This window comes from Salarias fasciatus, chromosome 6 (genome assembly GCF_902148845.1).
Source record: "Salarias fasciatus chromosome 6, fSalaFa1.1, whole genome shotgun sequence".
In the NCBI taxonomy this organism is placed as follows: Eukaryota; Metazoa; Chordata; class Actinopteri; order Blenniiformes; family Blenniidae; genus Salarias; species Salarias fasciatus.
Window position 1 is genome coordinate 30164539 of NC_043750.1, and position 27193 is coordinate 30191731.

General features: G+C 41.7%; 1 protein-coding gene across 1 annotated transcript; it reads right to left on the reverse strand.

Moving 5' to 3' along the window:
• Window positions 1–942: 942 nt before the first annotated feature.
• LOC115389815 (SLAM family member 7-like) lies at window positions 943–25820 on the reverse strand. Its single transcript, XM_030093388.1, has 5 exons — window positions 25785–25820; window positions 24600–24870; window positions 4084–4389; window positions 3887–3997; window positions 943–3202 (listed from the first exon to the last, which is right to left on the reverse strand). The coding sequence occupies exons 1-5, from the start codon at window positions 25818–25820 to the stop codon at window positions 3075–3077; spliced, it is 852 nt and encodes a 283-aa protein (XP_029949248.1). The 3' UTR covers window positions 943–3074.
• Between the last annotated feature and the right edge of the window lie 1373 nt (window positions 25821–27193).

Consider the following 27193-nt stretch of genomic DNA (forward strand, 5'->3'; position numbering starts at 1 on the left):
TGCCGTTCCCCATAAATGAGCTGGAACTGACTCCAGTGCTCTGCAGCCCTGAACAGGATCAGTGGTCCAGAATGTTAAAAGGACTAGAGTGCACTTCACATTCACCCAGTCACCCTCCAGTGGAGGCGTCTGTATCTACTGGAAGCAGTTAAGGGTTCAGTGTCTTGCTGAAGGGCAAAGTCTGGAAACAAACTAGGTAACACTTTACTTGAAGCCCCTCTTTATAACACATTATAAGTAGTTATAAACACTAATACATGATCACAATGCTTTATAACTCACTATACAGAAGTATACAGCATAGGATTAAGGTTAGGGTTAGGGTTAGGGTTAGGGTTAGGGTTTGGTCCTGGCATTGTGATCATCTATGAATGTTTATAACTACAGCTACACATGTTATAATGGCATTATAATGCTTTATGAATGTACTTATAATGTGTTATGCAGGGGGGCTTCAAGTAAAGTGTTACCACAAACTAAAACTGAAAAAAACCCTGAGAAACTGGATTCTTCACTCTATTAACTTCTCAGTATTCTGCTTTCACGTTTACAACATGTGATCAGAGGTGAGCTAGGTAAGCTTTGAAACGTGAGATGTGGGAGTGCATGGTGGAGGAGGTGCAGTGGGAACAGCAGAACTCGATGTTCTGCAGGTGGAGCTGATGTTCCTCATCTTCTTTGTCTCTGCTGATGGAAGCTGTGGTTGGATCTGACTTGTTTCAGTTCATGGAAAAGAAGCTTTGGATACCTGGATTTATTTTATTGAGGCTCTTGGTTTCTTCCTGGTTGTTAAAATGTAATTTATAGAACCCCAAATGTAAAGTAGCTTATCTTAAAGTAACGTGAGCATTTCCTGATGTTTTTTATACTGACAGAAGAAAACACACAGAACATGATAATAAGTGGTGTGTTCTTTTATTATTGTTGTGTCTCTGCATGAAACTCTCTGGGTTCAACTTCTTCCACTGTTATCTTTGACAGAGAAACACTGAATCAAATCAAATCAACATTGTTCCAGCTGAAGTTACCACAGAGAGATAAACCACATCCTGAACCAAGAACAGTTCAAAAACTTTCAAAAACTTTATTAAGGACATACAGAATAGTCCATAGAGATTAGTTAAAAGAGAAAACTATGCTAAAAAGAATACAAGAAAAAAAAGTATTCACACCATATTATACATATAAACAGGATCGCCAATGTTTGCACATTACAGACGTGAACCTCATAGAGCTATAAAGTGATACCAGGGCTTGGATTATACAGTTTCACAGTTCTGTGATTCTGCACATGAAAGAGTAAATGCAACATCGAATTACAGCTGCACAGGCTCTCACACCACAATTAACAAACATTTCACTTGCACTAGAGTGTCTTGGGACTCTCATTATTATTCTCACAGAGTCATTGTAGGCGACAGTTTTTGCAGACTCCTCTTCTTCTACCTGCGCCAGAGATGTGCAGTGTACAAAGGAGAGCAGAATGACCTGAAGAGAGCAACTTTAACATTGGCTGAGCACATGTGGAATTTACGTGCCACCATGTTTGCCTGTCCATACAGTTTACACTGCTGTCTATACATGTCTCTGTCATCTGTGAGGTCATTTGTGATATAATGGCCAAGATATTTTGTTTCTGCAGTGACTTCAAGGATGCAACCACTTAAAAAGAAATCAGGAAATGCCAGTCTCTGATCCTCTTTAGTTCTTACAATCATCACATAACTTTTCTTAGAGTTGTACATAATATCATATTCTATTCCACATTGCGAGCATATATTCAGAAGCCTCTGTAGGTCAGCACTATATGGGCACACAAGCACCAAATCATATGCATACATTAAATGATTACACAGATAATTTCCCACAATATATCCAGCGTTACACATGTTAAGCTGTACAGACAGGTCATCAATGTAGATATTAAAAAGCAATGGGGACAGAATTCCCCCCTGACGAACTCCATTGGTGACTCCGAAGGAGTCAGAGAAGGAATCGTCCCATTTCACCTGCATTAACTGTGAGGAATACCAGTAAGCAAGTATTCTGATCAGATAACCGGGAACACCACGAACAGACAGCTTATCAAAAAGTTTACTATGATTAATTCTATCAAATGCTTTAGAGGCACACACAAAAAAAAAAAAACAAGTTGAATTCTGTGCATTATACTTATCCATGATTTCTTTAAGTGCAAAAATGCACATGTCAGTGCCATGGCCCTGCTTAAAACCAAACTGATTAGGTGCAGTAACCAGTTCAATAACCAGGTTAACATGAACAGTGTTTGCTAAACCTACATAAGGACAAACAAATGAAAAAGCCACAACAGACATAAGATTACATTTTTAACTTTTTTTTGACAGATGGATGAATGCTCTGCTTCAAATGGAAGACACACACAAACAAATTCATTTTTTCTCCTCTCTGTCTCTGCAGATCAGATTCACAACAATCTGTTCCCACTTTTACAAGGATACTATTAAGTCTCATCAATAAACATCATGGTGATGATGTGTGTTGAATAAAATATTAGTTATTATGAAACGGAAGTGAAATCATCACCCGTCCATCTGATATTGTTATTCTAATGTGATTTATTTTTTTAATGAAAAGCAATTTTTTGTTCTTGATTTGGAGTTTTAAAGGATGGAATATGAAAGTAATTAGCATAGTAATGCAAGAAAAAAAGAAAAAAGTGAACAATGAATTGGAGAGATGATGAAAGGTGGGTTTCATGGAGGACTGGAAGTCTCACAGGGTGCAGCAATGTCAACAGCAGTCAGTGTTGATCCTCTTCAGAGGCCAGATGCTGACACCATTTCCTCCGTCGCTCCTCTGACCGGTGACATACAGGAAGTAAAGGTGTTTTCAAGCTGTTGGTAAACCGAGGAAAGTTGAATGAAACCACATAAAACTGGTCTCACAAGGATTAACAACACAAGTTCAATGTTGTTTTACTGACTGCAGCTCTGACAAACATTAATGGCAGCAGTCAGAACGACTGAAACCACTGGACCGCTGTGATCCACCGTCGTTAAACATGACTGATTTCCTGCTGCTGATCAGAACACTCAGCTCTGTCTGTGCTTCTCTGTCTTCAGCTGCAGGTTCATGTTCTGCAGAGAGTTGAACGCCGGCTTGTAGCAGACAGAGGTCAGGATGGGGTTTCCATATTCTGATGGTTCCTGTAAGTTGTTCTCTGGAGGAAGAGGAGGAGGAGGAGGAGGAGGAGGAAGAGGAAGAGGAAGAGGAGGAGGAGCAGCCAAACACAGCAGTTAATGATGGTGGTTCAGCTTCATGGTGACTCAGGTGATTCACCTCAGTTCACCTGGAGGAGTTACAGGAAGTGCTCAGATGAGAGAAGATGTTGATTTTGGTGTATTCTACCTGCAGAGACAGAAGGAGACAAACTTTAAAGGCTGCTGGGCTGTGACTGGAGCAGAAGAAGGAAACAAGCTCATAAAAAACTGTCAGTCTCTGTTTTTATTGCTCACTTTGTCACGTTCATGTTCAAACAGGAACTTCCAACTGGGAATGTGGGAGAGTTCTCAGAATCTAATGTCACATCACACAACTGACTTCAGGACAGAAAGCAGGTTTGAATCATTCACTACTGAGAAAATCAACTCAGAACACATGACTGTCACTGTTGCTGATCAAGCTGCTAAACAAGTGGGATTCATTCATTTACTGAGTTTATTCACCGCTGGACTCAGTATCACTGTGAAACTGTCACAAATCAAAGATCTTCAGTTTTAGATGACAAACTTTCTCACTGCGATCAGAAATCCACCAGGAGCAGAATTTAACAGTCCTGTTCAGAGGTGGACTGAATGTGAGCAGTGAGCTTTATGATGGAGAAAGTAACAGAAGAGGAGCCTGCCTGTCTGTCCTGCTGATGAATCCTGCTGACGACTAAACCTCCAGACGGCAGAAACACAGAGGATGAAGATGATACTACACACCATGGGGATGAGAATGATGAGGATCAGATCTGTTAAAACGACACAAAGACCACATTTTATAAACAACCATGATGATATGAGTCATTGTTCCAGGTCAGGGTCAGAGGTCACTCACGATGCCTGGAGTCTGTGGAGCTGTTGGGGTTCCCTCTCTGTTTCAGTGGACAGACTGTCCTCACTTCAACTGACACTGTTTTATTCTCTGCAGAGTTTTCAGCCACACATTGAAGAGGAGAGTCCAGGTCCTGCCAGTAGAATAAAGTCAGAGACAGAGAAGCAGCAGAGCGCTTCTTCTTCAGGATCTCCTGGTCTTTGGACCACAGGAGTGTGGTGTCCTCCTGAGCTGAGTCCACAGAGCAGCTCAGAGAGCAGCTCTCAGAGCTTCTGTTCAATATGCTGACATTAGGAGTCTGTACAGAGTCTGTAGAGCAACGACACAGAATCACATCACAGTCAGGAAACAATGAGAACAATGATACAGTGAGAACAATGACAGAGGTTAATGAGATGACAACATTAAAACTTGCTGAATGTACATGGTGTTTTATATGTGGATGCTTTTTTTCCCCAGTCAGATTGATATATGGTCAACATGCTTTATTGATACACTGTTTTCTATTCAAGCAGAAAACTATTGAGCTGATATGGTGGCAGAATGATTATTACACTGATCAATCATTGACACCAGTTCACCCAGCTGAGGGTCTCCTGGTGAGAAAGTTGATCGCTGCTCACAGGAAAAACCCAGAGAGACTCACATCACCAGACTGAACTCTGATCAAACCGTTCTGCTCGTTTGACTGATGAAGCCACAGATGAAGACTGGAGCCACATTCTGCCAGGAGCTGGAGGATTCTCTGCTGAGCCTGACTGGAGCTTCACATCCAGAGATTCCCAGAGTGATCCACTGGAGGAGCAGGTTTTACTGATTCTTCTGCCTCACCAGCTGTGTGGCGGCACAAATGAACACTGGAACACTGGGACTGAAGAATAAAAGGCCCCAAACTGATTTGTGTGATTCAGACCTGTGTGTCCAAGCGCTTGTGTTCCATGTCAATATTGATATTCAAGAATACTGGATCTTAATCTAGTGCCTTCTGATATTTGTCCATTTAATATCATTCATAGATACCCACCTGTGCCTTGTGATGATACTGTATTAAATGGTTACATCCACATGTTTCTTTCAGTTGTTTTCTTACTTTGTGTTGTTCATAAATGTGTTTTTCCAAACTTACTGAGTGAATCAGTTCTCAGACTGACCCACAGTGCTGACAGCTCTGTGAATGATAATTCTAACACTATAATAATACAGACATGAACACTGAACACACAGATCAAAGTTAAGAAGAATAAATCCAACGTACCGTACACCATCAGTTTATATTCTACTGAAGCACCTCTTCCTTCCTTCGAGTCAACTGTATAGATCCCAGAGTCATTTTTCTGCAGCCTGGTGAGAGTAAAACATCCTGTGTTCTGGTTCCAGTGAAGTCTGTCCTTGTAATTTTCCCCATATATATCCAACAGGTTCTTCTTGTCCACATGAGCTAAATTGTTTCTTTCAGATAACAGAAATCCTTTCTCCTTCACAGCATGGGGCAGAGTGATGTTTCCTCCTGCAGAGGCTGTCAGGGTCTTCAGTGGATCAGCAGCAGCAGAGATTATCACTGTGGAATAAAAACACATTCACCCATCAGAAGGAACATTAGCTGCAAGCTAACAAGAACTGAATCAGACTGTCAGAAAAGCTCCATCAGCCTGGAAACTTCTGCAGGTCAAAGTGGAGCAAAGAACTTTCTTCATGTCTGAGAGAAGAAAATCCTCCATCAGAGGAGGTGAACTTATAAATATGATCCATTTCAGTCTGTTTCTGTCTGCCTGCTCTCTCTGAGTGAAGATACCTGAAGAACCTGAATCCTTCACAGCAGGAAGATCATCAACCTCTTTCTGTCAGCAAAACCTCATACATCACTTTTTCTACAGGAATCATGTCACACACATTTGATCAAAGTTTGAATACAATGAAAACAAGTGAAAAACTAAAAGAAGAAACTGATTCCTATAAAACATTAGATTATAAACCTCAACAGTTAAAATATCTTGGACTTCTGTTATAGCAGCAGGCGAGATGGACACATGTTTCACCTCTACTGAAATACCTTCAGAAAATATTGACAATTTGAAGTGCTTGACGACAAAACAGATAATAACATCACTGATGATCGTAACAATTTGAAGACAGCCTTCTCCTCTGAGTAGTCTAATGAGACTGGACCTTAGGTTTATTTTGACTGAACGCTAACTGGAAGGTCATAATGTAAATAGTACTGATTAAATGTTCATCAATGTAAGCTTTTATATAAGCAAAGAGGACAACTGCTGTAGCCTTGGAGAGAACAGGGAAACCAGATGTTTCTTTATGGTTCAGACAGATGTGTGCATGTCTACCAACATATTCTCTCAAAGGCAAACAGGGAATATTTCAGACACTGTGTGGAAGATTTAATCAACACATTGATCACAACGACCTGTCACGTTTGATCAACAAGTCTATAGCAGATTAATGGCGCCCCCTGCAGGACCTGGACTTCACTGTGAATTATTTCCGGATGCTGTTAAACTACTAATTCACGCGGACTCGAGCTGCCATGTTCTGTGTTTTGTTTTAAAGAGAAAGATTGTGTCATTGAAGTACCATTGTATCACATAACTATATATTATTATATCGGAGAACCCAATAACATTTTGCTGATATAACGTATAAGAAATGTAACTATTAGTTAAGTACACTGACTCTTCTGTGATGAGTACTTTGAATATATTTCATGTTTTTTTGTTGTTGTTGTTGGTGTCATAATGAAAATTCAATTAAAATATTGTTGATAAAAATCTTTCAAAGATTTTATTTGTTGTTCCATCAGACTGTCAATAGAATTCAGTCTAAAGGATTTCTCATGTGATTTTCCGTTTTTTTCTCCAAAGTGAAGTTTTTGTTTCTCTCCTGAAATCTTTCAGTCTGATGAGAAAAACAGGAAATATTCAGTTCTTGTAGAAACCAGGAGAACGCTCTGCAACTGCGTTGGCTTGAGTTTATTCTTTAGATTTGTTTTTACTTCACAGATGTGAAAAAAGGTCATTTAACACTAACATCAGCTCTTCTTGAACCCTGAAACTGAAAACATTTGTTTGATTTTACAGTTTGCTTGTGTCAATTCACATTGAGCACAAAAATAAAATTAATTAAAATGAAAAGTAATATATAAAGTAATAAAAAGAATTTTTTTTGGCATTGTTCATTTTAAAAAGATGTTTGTTTTTCCACATCTGTACATTTACATTTTTTTTCTTGCATTTAAGAAAAAAATTGTTACAGAGGTCTGCAAGAATAGGAAATGATTACTAAATAAAAACAAACATACTTTTTAGAACAAAAACATAAATATGTATTTATACAATTATATGACTGAATGAGTGATGAAATAATCCATCCTTCAGCTTGAAAAAAAAATATCAATAAACATGACAGAAGTCTTTTTGTAAAGAAAATGTGAACAAAAATATCTTGTCTGCTGCCTTTAATAAAATAAAAAAGATCAATGAGCCTCAAGCAGAATGAACACAAACGTTCTTGGTATTAATTTGACTTGATGCAACTTGTGAAGCTTCTCATTTATTGTAAAAACTCACCGAAACAGAGGAAGAAGATCGATTCCTGAAGATCCATCATCGAGTCAGAGACTCAACATGAGAGAGAGAGAGAGAGAGAGAGAGAGAGAGGGAGAGAGAGAGAGAGAGAGAGAGAGAGAGAGAGAGGAGAGAGAGAGAGAGAGAGAGAGAGAGAGGAGAGAGAGAGAGAGAGAGAGTACTCTCCAGGAAATATGATGTATCAGCACCACATCGGCATTAACAGAGCAGAAAGTTCCACAGTGGAGCTCTGTGCTCTGTATCCAGCAGGGTCCTCAGCTGCTGATCCTGGTCCTCCTGACTGCTGGGGGTCTGGCTGGGGTCTTCCTCTGCCCCCCTCTGGACCGGGGCTTCCTGGTGTGGTGGCTGGGATCTGGAGCCGTTGTTGGATCTTTGTCCTCTCTCTCTTCTCTCGCTGTCTTCCTGTCCCCCTGTCAGGTCCAGCAAGATTATGTACAAGTATTCAAAGTCAATAAAATAAGGGAAGAAATCAGATTATCAAGAGGAGCCTTTCATTAACAAACAAACAAAAGAAGTATAATAGACATTATTTTAGTGTGCAGCTGTATTTCAGTCGTGGACTCCATTAAATGATTAAACTGTGAAATCTTGACTTCCAACAGTGTTTCAGTCCAGATCAGATCAGCTGCTGCTGTGTCTGTAGAGAAACACTGAAAACTGTCAGAAGAAACTTCAGTGATGTTCCTGCTGGTGACAGACGCAGTGTCCTCTGTGTAAACCACAGCCTGGTTTTTACCACAGTCAGGTAGAAAACAGCTTTTCCTGTCCTATTTAAAAGAAGCAGCTCTTTGGCCTCACACTTCACCACAGTGCTGAGAGGAATGAGTCATCAGCGTTCATGCAGTCTGCAGCGTCTCACTTTGACTCTTAAAACTCTCAGGCTGAAGAAACTACTCACAGTTCAAACCTGCTGTTTGTGGCACAGCCTGTAAAATATGTGGGTTTTTTTTTCTTCTTTTTAATATAAAACCACCTGGATATAAATTCAGTGTGATCTAAACTCCTCAAACCTCCTGAAGAACAAGCTGCTCCTCCTCCCTGATATCACCACCAAACCGTACAGACACAGGAAGCCCGTGTGAGGAAACCTGCTGATCGGTCCTGGTCCCCACAGGAGAAATCAGCAGGTTTCCTCACACTTTATACATCCGACACCTTCAGAGAGGAGAGACTCAACCATGAAGCTTCACCTCAGCATCCTCACCACATGTCAGCACTGGCTCAAAAAGCTCCAAAGACAGCAGGAATTAAACCTTTTTCAGTCTGGATGCATCTTTAATTCACACTTTCTGCTTCATATCAAACCTCTTCTGAGGTGAGATCATTGAAAAGAGAGTTTTTATATGAATGAATGTTTTTATGACACAATACAGGGCCGTACGGTGGAACAGTGACGAGCACTCTCTCCTCACAGCGAGAAGGTAATGGTCAATGGGTTCATGTTCTCCCCATGTGAGCACGGCTCTCCTCTGGTACTCCAGCTTCCTCCCACGGTCCAAAAACATGCATGTGATGTTAACTAGTGACCCTGAACTACTCCTCAGTGTGAATATCAGTAAGTCTGTGTCTGTGTGTGTTTGCCCTGCAATGGACTGTCAGCCTGTCCAGTTAAATCCTGCCGTTCCCCATAAATGAGCTGGAACTGACTCCAGTGCTCTGCAGCCCTGAACAGGATCAGTGGTCCAGAATGTTAAAAGGACTAGAGTGCACTTCACATTCACCCAGTCACCTCTCCAGTGGAGGCATCTGTGTCTACTGGAAGCAGTTAAGGGTTCAGTGTCTTGCTGAAGGGCAAAGTCTGGAAACACAAACTAAAACTGAAAAAAAACAAACACTGAGAAACTGGATTCTTCGCTCTATTAACTTGTCAGTATTCTGCTCTCATGTTTACAACATGTGATCAGAGGTGAGCTATGTAAGCTTTGAAATGTGAGATGTGGGAGTGCATGGTGGAGGAGGTGCAGTGGGAACAGCAGAACTCGATGTTCTGCAGGTGGAGCTGATGTTCCTCATCTTCTTTGTCTCTGCTGATGGACGCTGTGGTTGGATCTGACTTGTTTCAGTTCATGGAAAAGAAGCTTTGGATACCTGGATTTATTTTATTTGAACTCTTGGTTTCTTCCTGATTGATAAAATGCAATTTATAGAACCCCAAATATAAAGTAGCTTATCTTAAAGTAACATCAACATTTCCCGATGTTTTTTATACTGACAGAAGAAAACACACAGAACATGAGAAAGAGTGGTGTGTTCTTTTATTATTGTTGTGCCTCTGCATGAAACTCTCTGGGTTCAACTTCTTCCAGTGTTATCTTTGACAGAGAAACACTGAATCAAATCAAATCAACATTGTTCCAGCTGAAGTTACCACAGAGAGCTAAACCACATCCTGAACCAAGAACAGTTCAATAACCAGGTTAACATGAACAGTGTTTACTGAACCTACACAAGTACAAACAAATAAAAAAGCCACAACAGACATAAGCTTACATTTTTATGTTTTCACACAAATTAAACCAAAAAGACATTTTTTTGACAGATGAATGAATGCTCTGCTTCAAATGGGAGACACACACAAACAAGTGTATTTTTCTCCTCTGTAACCCTGTACATCAGATTCACACCAATCTGTTCCCACTTTTACAAGGATACCATTAAGTCTCATCAATAAACATCATGCTGATGATGTGTGTTAAATATAACATGAGCCATTATGAAACAGAACTGAAATCATCATCCATCTATCTGATATTTTTATTCTAATCTTTTTGATTTTGTTTTGTAAAAGAGCGATTTTTTTTTCGTTCTTGATTTGCAGTTTTATGCCTGTTTTGAGCGGTACATGTGCAGGTCCTCTGACATCCACCAGGAGGCGCTGCAGCACCTTCAGCCTCTGCTGTTTCCTTCAGCTCCATCCAACAAAACTTTACACACAGCAGTTAATTCCGTCAGAATCATCTCAGGTGTTTCACCTCAGTGAGGCTTGGAAGGAAAAATGCTCAAATAGAAACACAATAATAGTAAATATGTATAAAAATGATAACTGGATGAAAAAATAAAACGACCATCAAAAGGTCCAAAGCATGACTGATCCCTCAGTCTGAGCGTTGCTGTCTGCTGATCAGTTCTGGCCCGCAGCCCATATGTTTGATATCCATGAATTATACAGATTTCTTTAAAACATAATCAGGTGTAACACGAGCATCACATGAACACAGGTGAATGTGAGTCTGCATTTGCGTGTGACCTCATATCAATGATTCGCTTCCTCTTTCCTGTGAGGAAAACTGAACTCAGCTTATCTCCTCCACCTGCCCAGTAGATTATCAGTCAGCAGGTGGTGAACAGTTCAAACAGACCAGTGAGCACAAGTACAAAGAAAAGCTTTTTGTTGTCAGACGTTGGGGTTGGGTTCTTAACGAATATTAAATTGCATCATCACGAAGGAATGAGCATGTGCAGAACAACCGGAATGAAGTTAACAATTAAACCTAATTCCAAATAAAGATTTCAGGTGTTTACATGGTCATCTAAGAGCAAAACTGACTTTTATTCAGACTTAAAGAGGAATTAAAAGTCCCATGTCAACAGACCCATTCAGGAGTGGAATTATAAGTAAATTAGACATGACTTCATTTCGGTCGTCTGTTTACTTCCAGTAGAGGTCAGTATGTCATGTCCGCCCCCTGTCCAATCAGAATGCTTCGCAACCCCCAGTATGAAAGTGGATTTAATGCTTTGATTTTCCCATGTAAACATGAAGCCAATAATTGCAACTCAGAATTATTTCATTCGGAATAAAGTAATTTTTAATTAAAAACACCACGTAACCGTGGCCACTGTCCAGTGTTTGGATCCTTTGGCCCAATCCTATTTCTCTTTCTAGCCCTCCACCTTAGCCCTACCCCTTGCCCCTACCCCTTTGAAATGGAGTGCTCAGGGGTAGGGCCGAAAGTAAACCCCTCCGAATTGGGAAACCCCTTCCACAATCGCGTACGTCATCAGTAGTTGCCGCTGCGCTGCCGATGACGTAGGCAGATGCGACAATTGTTTGCCGAAGAAGAATGTTTTTCTTACATGTTGAAACTTTACTCATCGTAGAAAATACTCACATTTATGAACTTCTTTCGTTACAGACGCCGCCATCTTACCGATCTTGCAAGGCTTCTGGGAAATCTGTCATACCCCTCCGTCTGGAGTGTGCCTCGGGAGAATCTCCGTTTGGAGGGGTGCATAGCCCTACCACTTCCCCCCGCTCCTCCGTCATAATGACAATGGGACACCCTCCCCCCCCACCGTGAACACGCAAAATGGAGGGGGAGGGCCAAGGGGGGAGGGCTAAGGGATGAAATGGGATTCAGCCTTTGTCAGTTTAACGCCATACATGTTCAGCAGAGTCTGTGCGACGAACATCAGCTCATCATAAACGGTCGTCAGAGTTGGACGCTCAGATTCTGATGGTCGTCGTGGAGCGAGGAGGAGGAGGAGGAATTAAAATTAAACAGACAACTTGAGTTTGCTTTGGTAAAACGGCAGCAATGTATGTGTGTGTGTGTGTGTGTGTGTGTGTGTGTGTGTGTGTGTGTGTCAATGAGACAATGTGCTCAGCAATGACTTTCTAGATGGAGTGAAAATAAACAGAGCAGCTATCGACGGAGGTATCAGGCTCTTAGTTACATATTTACAGGTAATGACTACAGTTACACATTGATCTGAAGGCGTTAGAGAAATCCCCACCTCAGTGTATCTGTTGTCACGGATCTGGACGTCAGCGTACTCTACTTCTGTAGAAACAGGACGACAGTGAAAGATGAAAGGAGTTCAGTGTTCACTGCAGTCTCTGTAAATAAAGGTTCTCAGTATGAAATGTGACTGCTGGAGTTGAAGTCTGGAGCAGGCGAAGCTGGTGAATTAGCAGCTAATCTGAAACCAGATGATGACTCTCAGGGAATAAAACTTCAACAATCTGTTTCACTTCCTGTCTGATTCATGTCGTTTTCTTGCAGCAGCTACACGCTCTGAACATTTCATCTGCTTGTAAATCATCTCCACCACCTCAGAGTGGCTTCCTGTATTTTATATATAAATAATGCTAAAGTAGAAACCAGTGTACAGAAATGAGAGTTGTACAGAGAGGAGGTGGTAGATATTAATGGTAAGAAGTATCATGTTTGCCACAAGTTTGTTCATCGGAGAGTTTTTTTGTGTCTGTGCAGGTCAGCACTCTCAGTTTAGCCTTTTAGCATGTGACTGGTTTTATATTTCACATTATTCAACTCTGGAAAGCACAAAAGAAACCAACGCTATGAGCTGTATCATGTCACCAGTCCGTCCTGTTTTTTGTTAAAGGGGCTGTATCATGCAAAATTCACTTTTTGTATGTTTTAACCTTGTTATATAGTTATGTACTCACCTAAAACACCCCAAAGCGTTTTTTTCCTTTGTGCCTGCGTGTTTAAGCTTTCCTCGTGTTTGTGCTGCTCAGAGAGGCAGCCCCTCACGCACCCGTGACAACGCTCTGTTTTCCCACGTTCACGTCACACTGTGAAGATGGCTCCCCTGAGCCCCCCTCCCGCAGGCCCTTGGCAATCAGCGTTGCTGCTTTTTGTAACTCCGATTTCGAGGATAAACTTTGACCATCGTCTGAAAGCAACAGTCAAGCAAGAGCAAGAGTCTGAAGGGTCTGAAGGGTCTGAAGGGTCTGCGCTTGGTGAGTTTCTCACAGGAAAAGATGTTTTTGCGTGTGGAGAAGCTAGAGCTAAAGAGCTAAAGCTAGCTGGCGTATTTGTTTTGAAGTGCTGATTGGGTGAAGTAGCTGTCAGTCAAAGTCCACAGGGGGAGAGGCGGGATTTTCAGTGAAACGGAGCGTTTTCTCTTCCGGGTTTCAGAATTAGCCCCAGAAAATCTTTTATTTCACACAAAATTACTTTTCCTTAGCGCCAAAAATAAACTATTTCCATGTTAATGCCATTTCTAGGGTTGGACTAGCTAAAAAAGCATGATACAGCCCCTTTAAGACTGAACACGACTCCAGTCACACAAAAGACGAGCCAGCGGCAGATCAGAAGATCAAATCACTATGTTGAGCTCGACTTTTGTTCATGAAGAGGCAAACAGTGAGAACAGCTGCAAACTTAAAGGTGCTGCAGGCAGGATTTGCTCGTCAATGCTAATTTTTCTGTGTTTTCTTTGGATTAAATGTTAGAGTATCCATTGTAATCCTTAAGGAGTGTAGCATAATTGCTCTACCACGAGGGCGCAGCGTTTCCATCTGTCTCTGTTCTGAGCTGAAAAGGAATCTCGACAGCTCCAGGTATCTTTGACCAATCAGACGAGCCCCTGAGGCTCTAACCGTGATTGGTCGAGGGGCGTTCGTCGCACGTTCTTGTGGGAGGGGCTTAACTTGCGTAAGGGCGTGATGTCAGAGAAAACAGGACAGGATTGGCTGTGCTGGGTTTCAAATGGCCATCTTAGATGGGTCAATTCGCCATCTTGCTTAGGTAAACCTAAGCAAGATGGCGGAGATGCGGAATCCTGCCAACAGCACCTTTAAATGGATGAGTGTTCAATAAAAAAAACCCCATCTATTTAAGAGAGTTGAATCAATGTGTGAATAATGTCAAACATTTAAAGTTAATGAAGATCTGTCAATGTGTTTTGTGATGAAGAAAAAAGTGAAGGGTACCTGCCTTCTGTTTGTCTTACTGTCACATTTTTTGGGTGAGAAAACCTCCAGATGACAACAGAAAGTAATAAGATGAGACCACACACTGTGGGGATGATAGTGATGAGGATCAAATCTGTTAAAAAACACAAACACCACATTCAGTGAACAAGCTTTAAAAATATGAGTTATTGTTCCATGTCGGGGTCAGAGGTCACTCACGATGCCTAGAGTATGTGGAGCTGCGGGTCTTCCCTCTATGGTTCAGTGGACAGACTGTCCTCACATCAACTGACACTGTTTTATTCTCTACAGGGTTTTTAGCCACACATTGAAGAGAAAAGTTCAGGTCTTGCCAGTACCATAAATTCAGAGACAGAGAAGCAGCAGAGCGGTTCTTCTTCAGGATCTTCAGTTCTTTGGACCACAGCAGCGTGGTGTCCTCCTGAGCTGAGTCCACAGAGCAGCTCAGAGAGCAGCTCTCAGAGCTTCTGTTCAATATGCTGACATTAGGAGTCTGTACAGCGTCTGTAGAGCAACGATACAGAATCACATCACAGTCAGGAAACAATGAGAATACAGTGAGAATAATGACAGTGTGTCATGATGATACTCTTTCCTCTAATCGAGTAAAGCCACGTTTAGACCGAACGCGTTTTTTGCGTCAAAAAACGCCAAAAATGTGTTCGGTCTGAACGCAACTTTACGGTCTTCACTATTTATATCCTTCCAAATCTCAAAGAGAGCATCAAGAGTGAGGCACTGAATTAACTAATACTATCTCCATTGCACTTCACACAACTCACCTACCCCTGAGCACTCAGTTTCAAAGGGGTAGGGCTAAGGGCTAGGGATGGAAAGAGAAATGGGATTGAGCCTAAATACTGGAATCCTCCGAGGAAGTCTGCTGACCTACAACTGCACACCTTCAACCAGCTCCAAAGACTTCAAGTCTGCGGACAACATGACTGTAGTGGTTCAGTAGTTTTCTCTTTGGTCTTCGACATGTGAGCTGACTTCAGAGTTGTACCCTTGAGTCTTTATCAACGTACGCTGGGGTCGGGGTGGTGCTGCATGCAACAGTTTGGAGCAGATGGTGACAAGTGGTTTGAGATCTGTTATCACAGTGAATGACTTTCCATATGTATAAATATGGTACCTCTGCATTCCATATACTACTGCGAGCATCTCATGTTCAATGTTGCTGTACTTTGATTGGCAGTCTGTCACGGTTTTTGATCCAAATGCAATAGGTTCACCCACAGGGCAAGTTAGGTACAGCTCCAAACCCCTTTTAAAGACTTCACTGTATTTATTCATTGTGACTAGCATGCCGGGGAGTAAAGCGATCGGTTTAGCTCCGTCCTCCAGAACGACCTGCAGTCCCTGCCAGGTTTGTGGTGATTGTGGTCCTTCGTAGTGATGCCTCCTGTACAGGGTGACAGCGTGTCTGTTCTGAGTGGCGTGCCTTCAGCTCTAAGTTTAGTCCTGTGCAGTGTGTGGTGGGGTCATAGTGGGAAGTGTTGAGAATCCAGTGCGGTGCAGTGGTTACTTCCCACCGTTACTCCCTTTTTATGTGTTTCTTCTGATTTATGTTTATTATTAAAGGTCCATTTATTGTTAATTGAACAGTGCTTGTGGTCATTTTCTAAGGTCCTGATAGATTGGCAGAGATTTCCTGCCAGGTTACAAAAAGAACTACATTCATTAAAAATGCAACATAAACTGCAGTTTCGATAAATACAGCAGAATTTTATATATTTTCTCTATTGTCTTGTTTTCATTCAGATGTTCAAACATTTTTCATGGCACGAAAGAAATTTATTTGGGAGAATAGAAACTATTAGCGTAACAATTATCTTTTTTTTTTAATTTTAATGAAGTAAGGGTCAATCAAACAAAATCTTGCCAATGTGTTATACATTAGTTTAGCCAACAACTGTCTTGCCAATAATTTCTTAAGTTTAGTATTATATAATTAACTATATAATAAAAAAAATATGATCAAATGTCAGTGTCATTATTTGCAGTGTTGGGCAAGTTACTTTAACAAGTAATTAGTTATAGTTACTTCCACAAAAATGTAACTAAGTCGGTAGCAGAGTATATGAGAATATTTTAAAAGTCATTACTATGCAAAGTAACAATTGTGTTTCTTTAAAAATGTGTTTAAATATGTCAAATAATTTAAATCCTTTTTTATATAACTTTATGATGCATATTCAGCTGTTATAACACTGAATATTTAATTACATTAAATTAAAATTAAATTAAATTAAATAAATGGATATTTGACAGAATAAATTACAAATAGAACACACTACACTAATATAATTTATTGAAATGTTGCTTTGTGTTAAAATAGGAGACAAGATACCAATCAAATTTGATTTGTAGATGTAGATTGCAATTCTACATTTGGAAAAAAATCTTAACAAAAAAACCCCACATTAATAATTATAATTAACAAGATGAATTATGAAATAACTTATAATAGCCTGGAGTTATTGTGGCTGCTGTCTTCAATCACCAACTTGTTACTGTCAGAACTGGAGATGGACCCAAACACAGACTCAAACAGAAGATGGCTTTTCAGAAGTTTATTGAAATCTTGATTCCAACAACAGAGATACAAGAGGCTACAGAGAGGCCGGAGCACATGAGGGTGGGTACAGACATGCAATGATCTGACGAGGCTAAATACACCCAGGAGGGAATTTGTTGGAAGGGGATTGGCTAATGGGAAGATGAAAACAACATTTTGAGACAGACAGACCACAGGTGGAAGTAATGACACACAAAGAAACGAGGGAGAGACAAGAACAGGAGAAGGATGGGAGGCCTGCAACACACTGAAAGAAAAGACTGGATCCTCAAGGCCAGTTCATTCACCACACGAAAACAAACTTCAGCTGGCCAAGGAGTCTGTGAGCAAAATTTTGATCATGCAGCTCCTCCTGAAAGAATGTTCCTTCACCTGTCACCCTCGTCCTGCACGACCTTTCTTTGGCTGGGTGGTCTCCGAAGTCCTTTGTCACATTTTCCTGATGCACTTCTGCATCCTGTCATTAACACCCAGGTAGTGTTTGTGCTGGTTAGATTTAGCTCAGTCTTCTGTTAGTTCAACACCTAGCCTGTACATTTTTTCTTGTAGTGTTTGCCAGTGTTATCTGCCAGTGTCCTTGGCTAGCTATTAGTTTTTGTCCCTTGAATCCAGTATCTGCCCGAAGCAAGTTTGAGTTTTGACCCTGATTTTGCTGTGTTGGATTCGTTCTTCGTAAATTATTCCTTCAAAGGTGCTGATCTGCTGTGTCTCTGTCCACACCTGAGTCTCTGAGTCTGAACTGTGACCTAATGGTGCGTTCACACCGGACGCGTCGCGGGCGTCGTCGACGCCTGGGACGCCTCGAAGCTGACGCTTGTGACGCTTCAAGCACGACGCTTGACACCAGGTGGTCACAAAGCTCGCGACGCTCTTGATGCGCGTCAGTTTATCGGCGCGCGGGAGGCTGATTTCTGTTTCCAGCTATGGCGGATCGCATCAGGAGAGCGGCTTGGCTTTATTTGTTCAATAAAGCTAGACCGCGTTGTCGTCGGAAAAGTCGCTATTGGCTGGTCTGCTCCTCTCTGCTCTGACTGCAGCGGGGAGCGCTGCGCGAGACTGACCGCCTGTGAGTGCTTTGGGACGGGGAGGGGCTCACGGCAGCACCCGCTGCTCTTTGACGACAGCAACGAGACGTCCTGTCACGTCTCCAGAGCACCAGAAAATGTTGCTAGATTTGTCGCTTGTCGCTTTTGACAAAAAAAAGTCGCCAAGAGGCTTTGGAAAGTCACCAGATTTAGCGAGAAAGTCGTTCAAGTTAACAACACTGGCTGGCCCGCATCGGTGCTCGGATCACTCGTAGTGACGTAGCACCGGAGGGATCGTCTCTGATTGGTTGACGCCCAGCGGCAGCGCGTCGAAAGTTCAGTTTTCCCAACTCTCAAAAAGCAACGCTCACGACGCTCCTGACGCCGGGGACGCGCGTCGTGAGCGTCGACGCTCGAAATGCTCCAAAAGCGACGCTCCTGACGCTCCTGACGCGCCGCCGCCCGCCGCTCCACGATGCTTGTCCACATAGACTTTGCATAGAAAAGCGCCCCTCACGACGCTTGCGACGCATCCGGTGTGAACGCACCATTAGTTCACCACCAGCCTTGTACGCAATGTTGCAGTGGCGAGACAAACACATGACACAATGTCCCATAACCACAAATATGACTATTCAACAGGATGAGGCAAACAGTGCTGGCTGGAGAATAATCCAAAAGAATGTTGCAATAATTACTATTTTGAAATAATCATACCCAGAATTATTCTAACATTTTACATAACAGAGAAACATGTTTTTCAGTTTAGCAAATGCAAACATTGTTTATATGGATATTTATCTATGTTGGAGCTCATTAATGAGTCAGACCCTGGTGAAGGTCCATCAGTCACCTCATTGAGCCATGCAGGACACTAACTGCTAGCCAGGAGTTTTCCACTAGCATGGAAGAATCTGGCAGTTCCCACCTGGCCTCTCCATCCCCACCTGCATCTACATCAGGACCACTTCCATCTTCTGCTGAAGCCTCACACACACCACCACCTGTTGCACACACTCCCAGGAAGAGGCCGAGCGGGAGGCTGTAATGGAGGCTGCATGGCAGAGACGGGAGAACATCCTCCAACTGCACGATGATCCCTGCAGCAGATGAGCCCTGCGCAAACTCAAATAAGCACTGTTCTCTACGAAATGGAGCAGAAAACTGACGAATTTGCAAAGAACCGATCATAACTTCAGCAGCATGTAGATATTTGAAAATCCTTATAACACTGACTTTGTTTGAGTTCTCATTTGTCACGATTTGATTTTCATTAATAACTTGCAAATCTTACTGTTCAATTTCATTTTGCTGGTGTTCAATAAAGAATGGTCTCTTTTGGTTATTTATACATTGCAAATTAATTCTGGATTTTGTTTACTGGCCAAGAGAATGAAAAGCAGATTTTTTTTAAAGGACAGATGTAATGACTTTGATAAGATTCTTCTTAAACATGTCAGTTTTATACTACCAACATAACAAAAAACAACAACTGTAATAAATAAATAATTACAGAAAACTATACATTGACTTTTTATTCCTCAGATTTAAGAAATTAACTAATCACTACCAAACAGAAAAACATTTCCAAATGAAATTACTCTACAGACATATTTATTGACAATAAAAAAAAACCTGATTGGCAATATTTTCATTTGATTCTTAATTCTTTCATCAATACAGCCGCTCCTCAAATTTCCCTCCTGGCATGGCACAAGTCCTTGCGGTGTGTGGAAAAACTCCATAAAGTCATCTCATGTGGCCCGGGCTGCTCGAGATGCTCCGACTCTGAGAGTCTCCCTGGGTCCTGGAGGTTGTTGAGTCTCTCCACCGGTCTTCTCCAGTCTCCAGGCTGCGACTCGCCAGAAGCAGCTGTGGAGTCTGGGAAGTTTGCTGGGATGCATCTGGTGCGTTTGCTCCACCTGTACGAGCAAGGTAATGTAAATTAATGTAAAATGTTACACATATAATTTCTACACTGGAATGTGCATATTTACAGAGATTACTTCTTGAGGAGAAATAATAAAAAAAGATTACACACATAATGAAGGTATGAGAAGGAATATCGGACCGACATACTTTTTAATGCTGCATGTCTATTTATAGCAGCCATAATTTTCGGCTATTCTAACAAGCTCCTTGTGCCCAGTAAAATAATGTGGGTAATAATGAATAATACTCATTTTGGGATCAAAATGTTAAATAGGCGAATATTGCAAAATTGAAGATTAAAAAAGCAACATAAAAACTGAAGAATCACTTAAGATCAATTCTGCACCTGTCTGATGTATTAGCTATCGAGAAAACAGCCTTGCCTCTAGCCATCAAAAAGACTTATTATTATTAAGAACTTACTTACACATGTCGAGAAGTAAAAACGGGGGACCTCAACTTCCTTCTTGGTTTCTTTACTTATTTCTCTTTCTTTCATGTATAGATTCATATCTTACAAGAGATTCATGAATCGATGACATACCTGAACAAGGATATATGAGGTTTATGTGAAGAGGGAAAGCTGCGTCTCCCACAAAGACATGAGGGGTCTGGATGAAGGTGCCAGGGAGCGGAGCTGGAGGAGGTGAAGTAAGATGTCTGTTCTTCAGAGCTGAGCCAAAAGAGCTCTGTTCAGACAATCCATTACTCTGTTTGCTATAGGGCCCGATGTCCACCATAGTGACGTGGTACCTGGCATTGACCACAGCCATCAGAACAATAGAATGCTGGCCTTCATAGTTAAAAAAGTCACTTCCAGCTCTCGGTGGTGCTCTCTGATTGTTATGTGTTTGCCATCAATAGCACCGACACAGCTGCGAAAGTTCCACAGTTCCCAGAAGTCTTGTGTGATGTCCACCATCTGTGCTGGTGATGGGAAGGCAACAAAAACTCGTCCTTCAGAGCTCTCCAGGTGGCATCGGTCACTTCAGAGACAATAGAGCACAACCGAAAGCCTCGTTTTACAGCTGGCTGCCACACTGTTCTGACAGCTCCTCCAAGATAATATGTGAAGTGTAACTGTTAACCTCTCTGGATGGAGATCAGTGTGTCGGCGCATGCTGGATGAAGGGCGCGTTCTGTTGAACAAAGTGGAACTGCTGACACCCTAACAGAGGAGAATGTCATTGTCCATGTCATGCATCTGCTTCACCAGGAGACTGTATTCGCTGGACTCAGCTCTGGTGATGATGAGCGTCATCCATTCCACCTACTGTACATCGTCTTTTCTTCTTTTGCTCATGTCTGCCAAGCCTCAATAACAAACCCTCCTCCTCCTCATCTTCATACTTCTCTTCTTCCATCAATTCATTCACCACAAACGCCATGGTCACACCGTCTGGCTGTGCTGTGTTGTCATGAGGGCATTAACGACTTCAATTTTTTCCAGGTCGACTTGTCTGTCAATAAAGTCGAGGTCGAGTCGACAAGTCGTGATGACGTCGTCACACTGACAGCGGGGAACAACATGGACACACAGCTGTCCAGCAATCAGCAACTTGTATTAAAGTTCACTGCACCGTAACAATGTACATTTTAACCCCTACAAAACAAAGGCTAACACCTTGAGTTTTCTTTTAAATTTAACTGCACAGCATAAAGTGCAAAAAAACTTAAAAGGAACCCCGACTATAATGATAAATTTGCTCTATGTGGTTCAGCTTGCTGTCAGTAACATATCTATGAATAATTTAAAAATATATATAAATTCAGTTAACTATATTTTAACAAAGTTTATTTCGCACGGAGGCCGCCATTGTTGTGCACGTTGCAAAGCATTCTGGGTAGTGACGTCACAAAGTTGTTTCACCTCTCAGCAGTGTTTTTAGGAGTGATCTGTTCACAGCTTTATAAGCATGAGTGTTCAACCCTTTCAATTCGAACCAACACGAAACCAAATACAGAGCGAGGACGAAAATGAAAGTAACAGAGGAGATGACGATACAAATGGTAGCTATCAAGAGGAAGAGAGAGTCGGTCACAGTCGCTGGTGCCTTTGTGGATGCTGCCTCCCAGTGGCGACCGAGAGAGAGCGTCTGCTGCAAAGAGCGGGAGCAAATATATAACATACCGGAGAGCGGCCACGCACACGGCCGGGAGAGCACACACAAATCTTGTGTTATCATTTAAAATCTGGCACGGCGGCCTAATAACAGACAGTGTTCTTACCATATTTAACAGTCCAAAACACTCCACATCACGGCCATGTCCGGATTCTCCTCCTCCTCCCTGTTTCAGCTGAGCCTCACTTGCTGGTGTTCTTCGGACTCGTTTTGAGTCATCATCGCGTTCCCCTTCCTTCTTTTTAAAAAATGACAGTAAATTTAACTGTCTTTTAGACATGTTTGATTCGCCCTTTGCTTACTCTCTTCATGAATAATCTCAGATGCAACAACTTTCTGTCAGAGGCGGGTTTGATTCACTGCGTCAGCAGATCTGCGGCTCTTTTAAATGACTTATTTTTTTAACCTTTAATTGTATTAAACAATCTGAAATTAGTAACAGTTGTTCTGTGAATTAATGTTAGAATATTATTATTCTATGCAGTTAACGTGATTTCTGAGCACAGGTATGGGGAGCTGAACTCTCCCACAGGCATCTTCCCACTCTTTTCTTAATTTTCTCTCCTTAGGAAAGCTGTGGATGCTCACCACACTTCTTTTAATTCCCTTGTTTTCAAAATTACAACCAAAAGTGACGCAATGTGGCATTTTGTTCAGTTGTAGCTGACGAGAGAAGTACTTTGTGACTAATTTGTGGCTTTGCTCGGTGAACAGACGTCATCACTCCCAGAATGCATTGCGCGGCCAAAACATGGCCGCCACCATGTAAGCAATAATCCTGTAAACGAGTGGCATTTTATAACTTATGCATTATGTTTATACTTTTCTAACAGCGTATTTTAAGTGTAGAAATCAGCGACAACATTTGTAGAGCTAATAGACATTTTAATCGGGGTTCGCTTTAAGGCAGCAGCAGCCAAGACGCACACTATGCGTGTCTGCATCATGTTTGGGAAAAAAAAGAGTGTGTTGTCTTAATGAAATAAAAAACAAAATAATTAAAACCCAATGCTGTCGCAATTATAATTCAATAATGGTTTTGCTTGCATGGTTCATAAAATTACTTAATAGTTTTCAATGTGAAATAAATGTAAATTAAATACTTTAATACTTTTACTTCAGAAACCAACTTCAGCTTGCAATAAAAATAAAAAAATAGAACTCACCAGACTCTAAAGACAAAGGGTAAAAAAAGTAATCCTTATTGCTGTAATATTCTTACATCACAATCAGTTTAGTAATCCTACTCTGGGTCATCTTCCCTCACATTCTTGAGCTCCATGTTTTCATGCAGAAAGATGAGCGCATCGACATGCGCTGGATGAAGGCTTGCGCGCTGTCGGGTAATGGTGTTCCCCGCCAGAGAGAACCCCCTTTCACTGGGTGTGCTGGTGGCTGGAACAGCCAAGCAGCGACGAGCCAGTTTGGCCAGATGTGGAAACTCGCAGTGGTTGCGGGCCCACCACTGCAGGGATTCTCCATCGTCGGGGAGGGAGAGAAAGAACAACCTCAGACTTGTCGACTCCTCCAAATTTACGTTGACTTGTGTGACGGGAGTCGACTTGTCGACGCTTCTGTTAATGCCCTAGTTGTCACCACGAAAAGTTCCAGACAGGCTGAGCCTGCGGTGAGGGGGCGTGGCCTTGGAGGACCGTGGCTTCTGAGTTCATGTAGCTTCTGCTGCAGTATGAAATGTCAGCCAACAGGCAAAGTTTCTTCGGCTGCTGACTGACTTTGTTCAGCTTCACGTGGAGTATGCAGTTACACATCTTTTAAGAAGCGAATGTGTGTGAAATGTGGACAGCAAATTATAACAAAATTCTCCAAAGCTATGTTCCCCCTTTCCATCCAATTCAGCAACATTTCAGTTTTGTGAGTGACCACTGCTCCTTTGACAAGAACATATAGAAGCTCTGACTACATGGACTTAGGAATGTTTAATGGAGTTTCTGATCTGAAAAGCTGATTTTTACGTTGGAACTTGAACACACCACTGCACAGGACGAGTTGTTTTGAACCAATACAGTTCCTGCTTTGTGTACCAAACATGATGCTCTGCTGCTTTAATGTGACAGCTAGACTCTGGAGGAAGAAATAAACCAAGCTGAAAGTGTGCTGAGTGATAGTGCTGGACCCGTAGGCTTGTGACCGCGGCCCCAGAAACATGAGATACCTCTCCCGGAGGTAGAACCAAACACAACATAGTTTTTCCTCATCTTGAAGGCCCCCCTTAGAGATGAATTTTGAAATGAATTTTTGTATAAAAATATTTTTGAGCATAGATTTCCTTCTTGAGAGGTGCTGACATGTCAGAAGTTTATCTCATCTGTTTAGTTGCTACTCCTTCTCGTCACTGGTCCTCTAAGAAACTCTGACATCCAGATTATAGAGCATCTTCCTCCCACTACATTGTCTGTTTATGCATCAGTTGTAACTTCAGTTGAACTTCCTGAGTGAATCAGTTCTCAGACTGACCCACAGTGCTGACAGCTCAGTGAATGATAATTCTAACAATACGACAAGTGCACACACTGAACACACAGATCAAAGTTAAGAAGAATAAATTCAACCTACCGTACACGATCAGTTTATAATCTACAAAAACGACTCTTCCTTTCTTCGAGTCAACTGCATAGATCCCAGAGTCATACTTCTGCAGCCTGGTGAGAGTAAAACGTCCTGTGTTCTGGTTCCAGTGAAGTCTCTCCTTGTAATTGTCTCCATAAATCTTAAACAGTTTCTTCTCGTCCACCTGAGCTAAAATCTTTCCTCCATATAACAGAAATCCTTCCTCCTTCACAGTGTCGGGCAGAGTGACGCTTCTTCCTACAGAGGCTCTCAGGGTCTTCAGTGGATCAGCAGCAGCAGAGATTATCACTGTGGAATAAAAACACATTCACCCATCAGAAGGAAATCAGCTGCAGTCTAACAAGAACTGAATCAGACTGTCAGAAAAGCTCCATCAATCTGGAAACTTCTGCAGGTCAAAGTGGAGCAAAGAACTTTCTTCATGTCTGTGAGAAGAAAATCCTCCATCAGAGGAGGTGAACTTACAAATATGATCCATTTCAGTCTGTTTCTGTCTGCCTGCTCTCTCTGAGTGAAGATACCTGAAGCTGGGAGTTAATTTGCATAAAAAATGTTTTAAATTAGTTTTATCTTTGTCCTTTTTGAGTTTATGATAAACACGCTGAAAGCAGGTTGTGTATGGATTTACAGTCACAACAGATAAGCTGCTGTTTACATCAAAAACTCACACAATATCAGCAGCCTGCAGCTGTGATTATTGTATGTGACCTTTTTGCTTCTTCTGTCTTGACTTTGTTATTTTTTATTTTTTATTTAACCTTTATTTAACCAGGAGAATCCCGTTGAGATTAAAAACCTCTTTTTCAAGGGAGTCCTGGCCAAGAGGCAGCAAAGTTACAACTGTTACAATAAAAACATCAAACAAAATCCATAACAAATTACATAAAACAATGACAATTTAAAGAGTCCATTTCAAGTGCTTTCAGTCTGGCTTTAAATTTGTTCAATGGGATAAGCTCAGTTAATCTCCAGTTTTTTTGTAACGTATTCCATGTAGTGGGAGCAGAGTGGATGAAAGCTCTTTTCCCCAGTTCTGTTCTGGCAAAAGGAACACAGAGCAACAAATGATCATTTGAACGCAAGCCGTAAGAATCAACACTTCTTTGTGTGATTAAGTTACATATGTAGGAGGACAGTAGACCAAGCATGGCCTTGTAAATAAAAATGTACCGATGTCCCAACCTCCTGGTGGACAAGGGCGGCCATCCCACACGACAATACAAATCACAATGATGAGTCAAAGCTCTACAGTTGGTAATAAACCTCAATGATGCATGATAAACAGTGTCAATCTTCCGAAGACATTGAGCTGAGGCATTCATGTACAGCAGGTCTCCATAATCTAAAACTGTTACTATCAAGCTTTCATTTGAAGTTCCACAGTTCAGACTGTCTCTGCTGTTTTATAAAGAGCAAAAGTGTTGCAGTGAGCCACTTGAACACCCAGTCAGTCTGCTGTGTCCGGAGGTTGGGTCCTCTGTTCGAGTCCATGATAGTCTGAACTGGTCACACACGGATCCAGCTGACATGGTTCATACTGTCAATGTTCGGTCACATGAGTCAGGCTTATTACGAAATAGTTTAGCAAATTTAGTGAAAATGCGACTTTACGCATGTTTCCATTTGTTATTATTTTGTGGTTACTGAGAGGAGAGTGCACCATGAGATGATGTCATCAGAGAGCATCTCTCTGCCACAAAACAAACAACACACTTGCACATTGTTTGCTTAATTTATTAATTCCAGAAATATTTCTGGATCTTTGTCCTCCCAAAAATGTCTCACTTTACCATCCACTGCCATTTTTTTGTGTCCACTGGACAGGCTGGTGGGGCGCTTCATTATTATTCAATATTTAGGATTATTTGCGAGGGGGGCTGCAATGTGTATGTGTGACGTGATATCCGGTCCAGTCATTTTATCTGTTTCTATAGTAAAAAGTCAAACTTTCTTTTTATCTATACACAGAAAAGTCCACCTCCTTTAAGTGTAAAAACTTTTTTGCTAATTTTCTGCATTTTTCCGAATTTCTAGCTTTTCCACTAATATTTATTTTCACTATTTTTGGAAAAAACAATAAGAATAGGTTGACGTTTTTCTGATCGTAACTAAAGGGGGTCTCCCTGTTTGAAACTCTAAAACATAAAACTCTTCAGAAGACACTTTGCTGAACGAGCACGGTGCACTCGACATCAGTGGTAGATGGGTCAACACAACTGAGCCAGTGTCAGGTCCAACCAATACCCCTTTCCCACTGGCCAAAAAACCCGTTTAAACCCGCTAAATCATGGCAGTGGGAAAAGGTTTGACCCAGGATTTCGACCCGGGTCGTTGACCCTGCAATCGACCCGGTAAATTCCTGGGTGAGTTTGTAGCGGCTTGTAGTGGGAGGGACACATCCGGGAACTTACATGATGACGTTGACGCAGCGCGGGTAAGTTAGCGCGCTAGTTGTTGTTTCTGGACACAGCGTGAGATTTCCTTCGTCAACATGACCCAGCAATGGCAAGATAGCGAGACCAGAGAGCTTCCCCTGATCCGTGGGGAAGAGGAGATTCGTCTACAGGTAACAGGGACTG

Coding starts and splice junctions, on each gene's coding strand:
- LOC115389815 (XM_030093388.1), bottom strand. CDS start 25,820: ATGGCCGCCCTTGTCCACCAGGAGGTTGGGACATCG. Junction 4,390..24,599: donor TTATAAACTGATCGTGTACG/GTAGGTTGAATT, acceptor GTTGCTCTACAG/ACTCTGTACAGACTCCTAAT. Junction 3,998..4,083: donor CTCCACAGACTCCAGGCATC/GTGAGTGACCTC, acceptor TCGTTTTAACAG/ATCTGATCCTCATCATTCTC.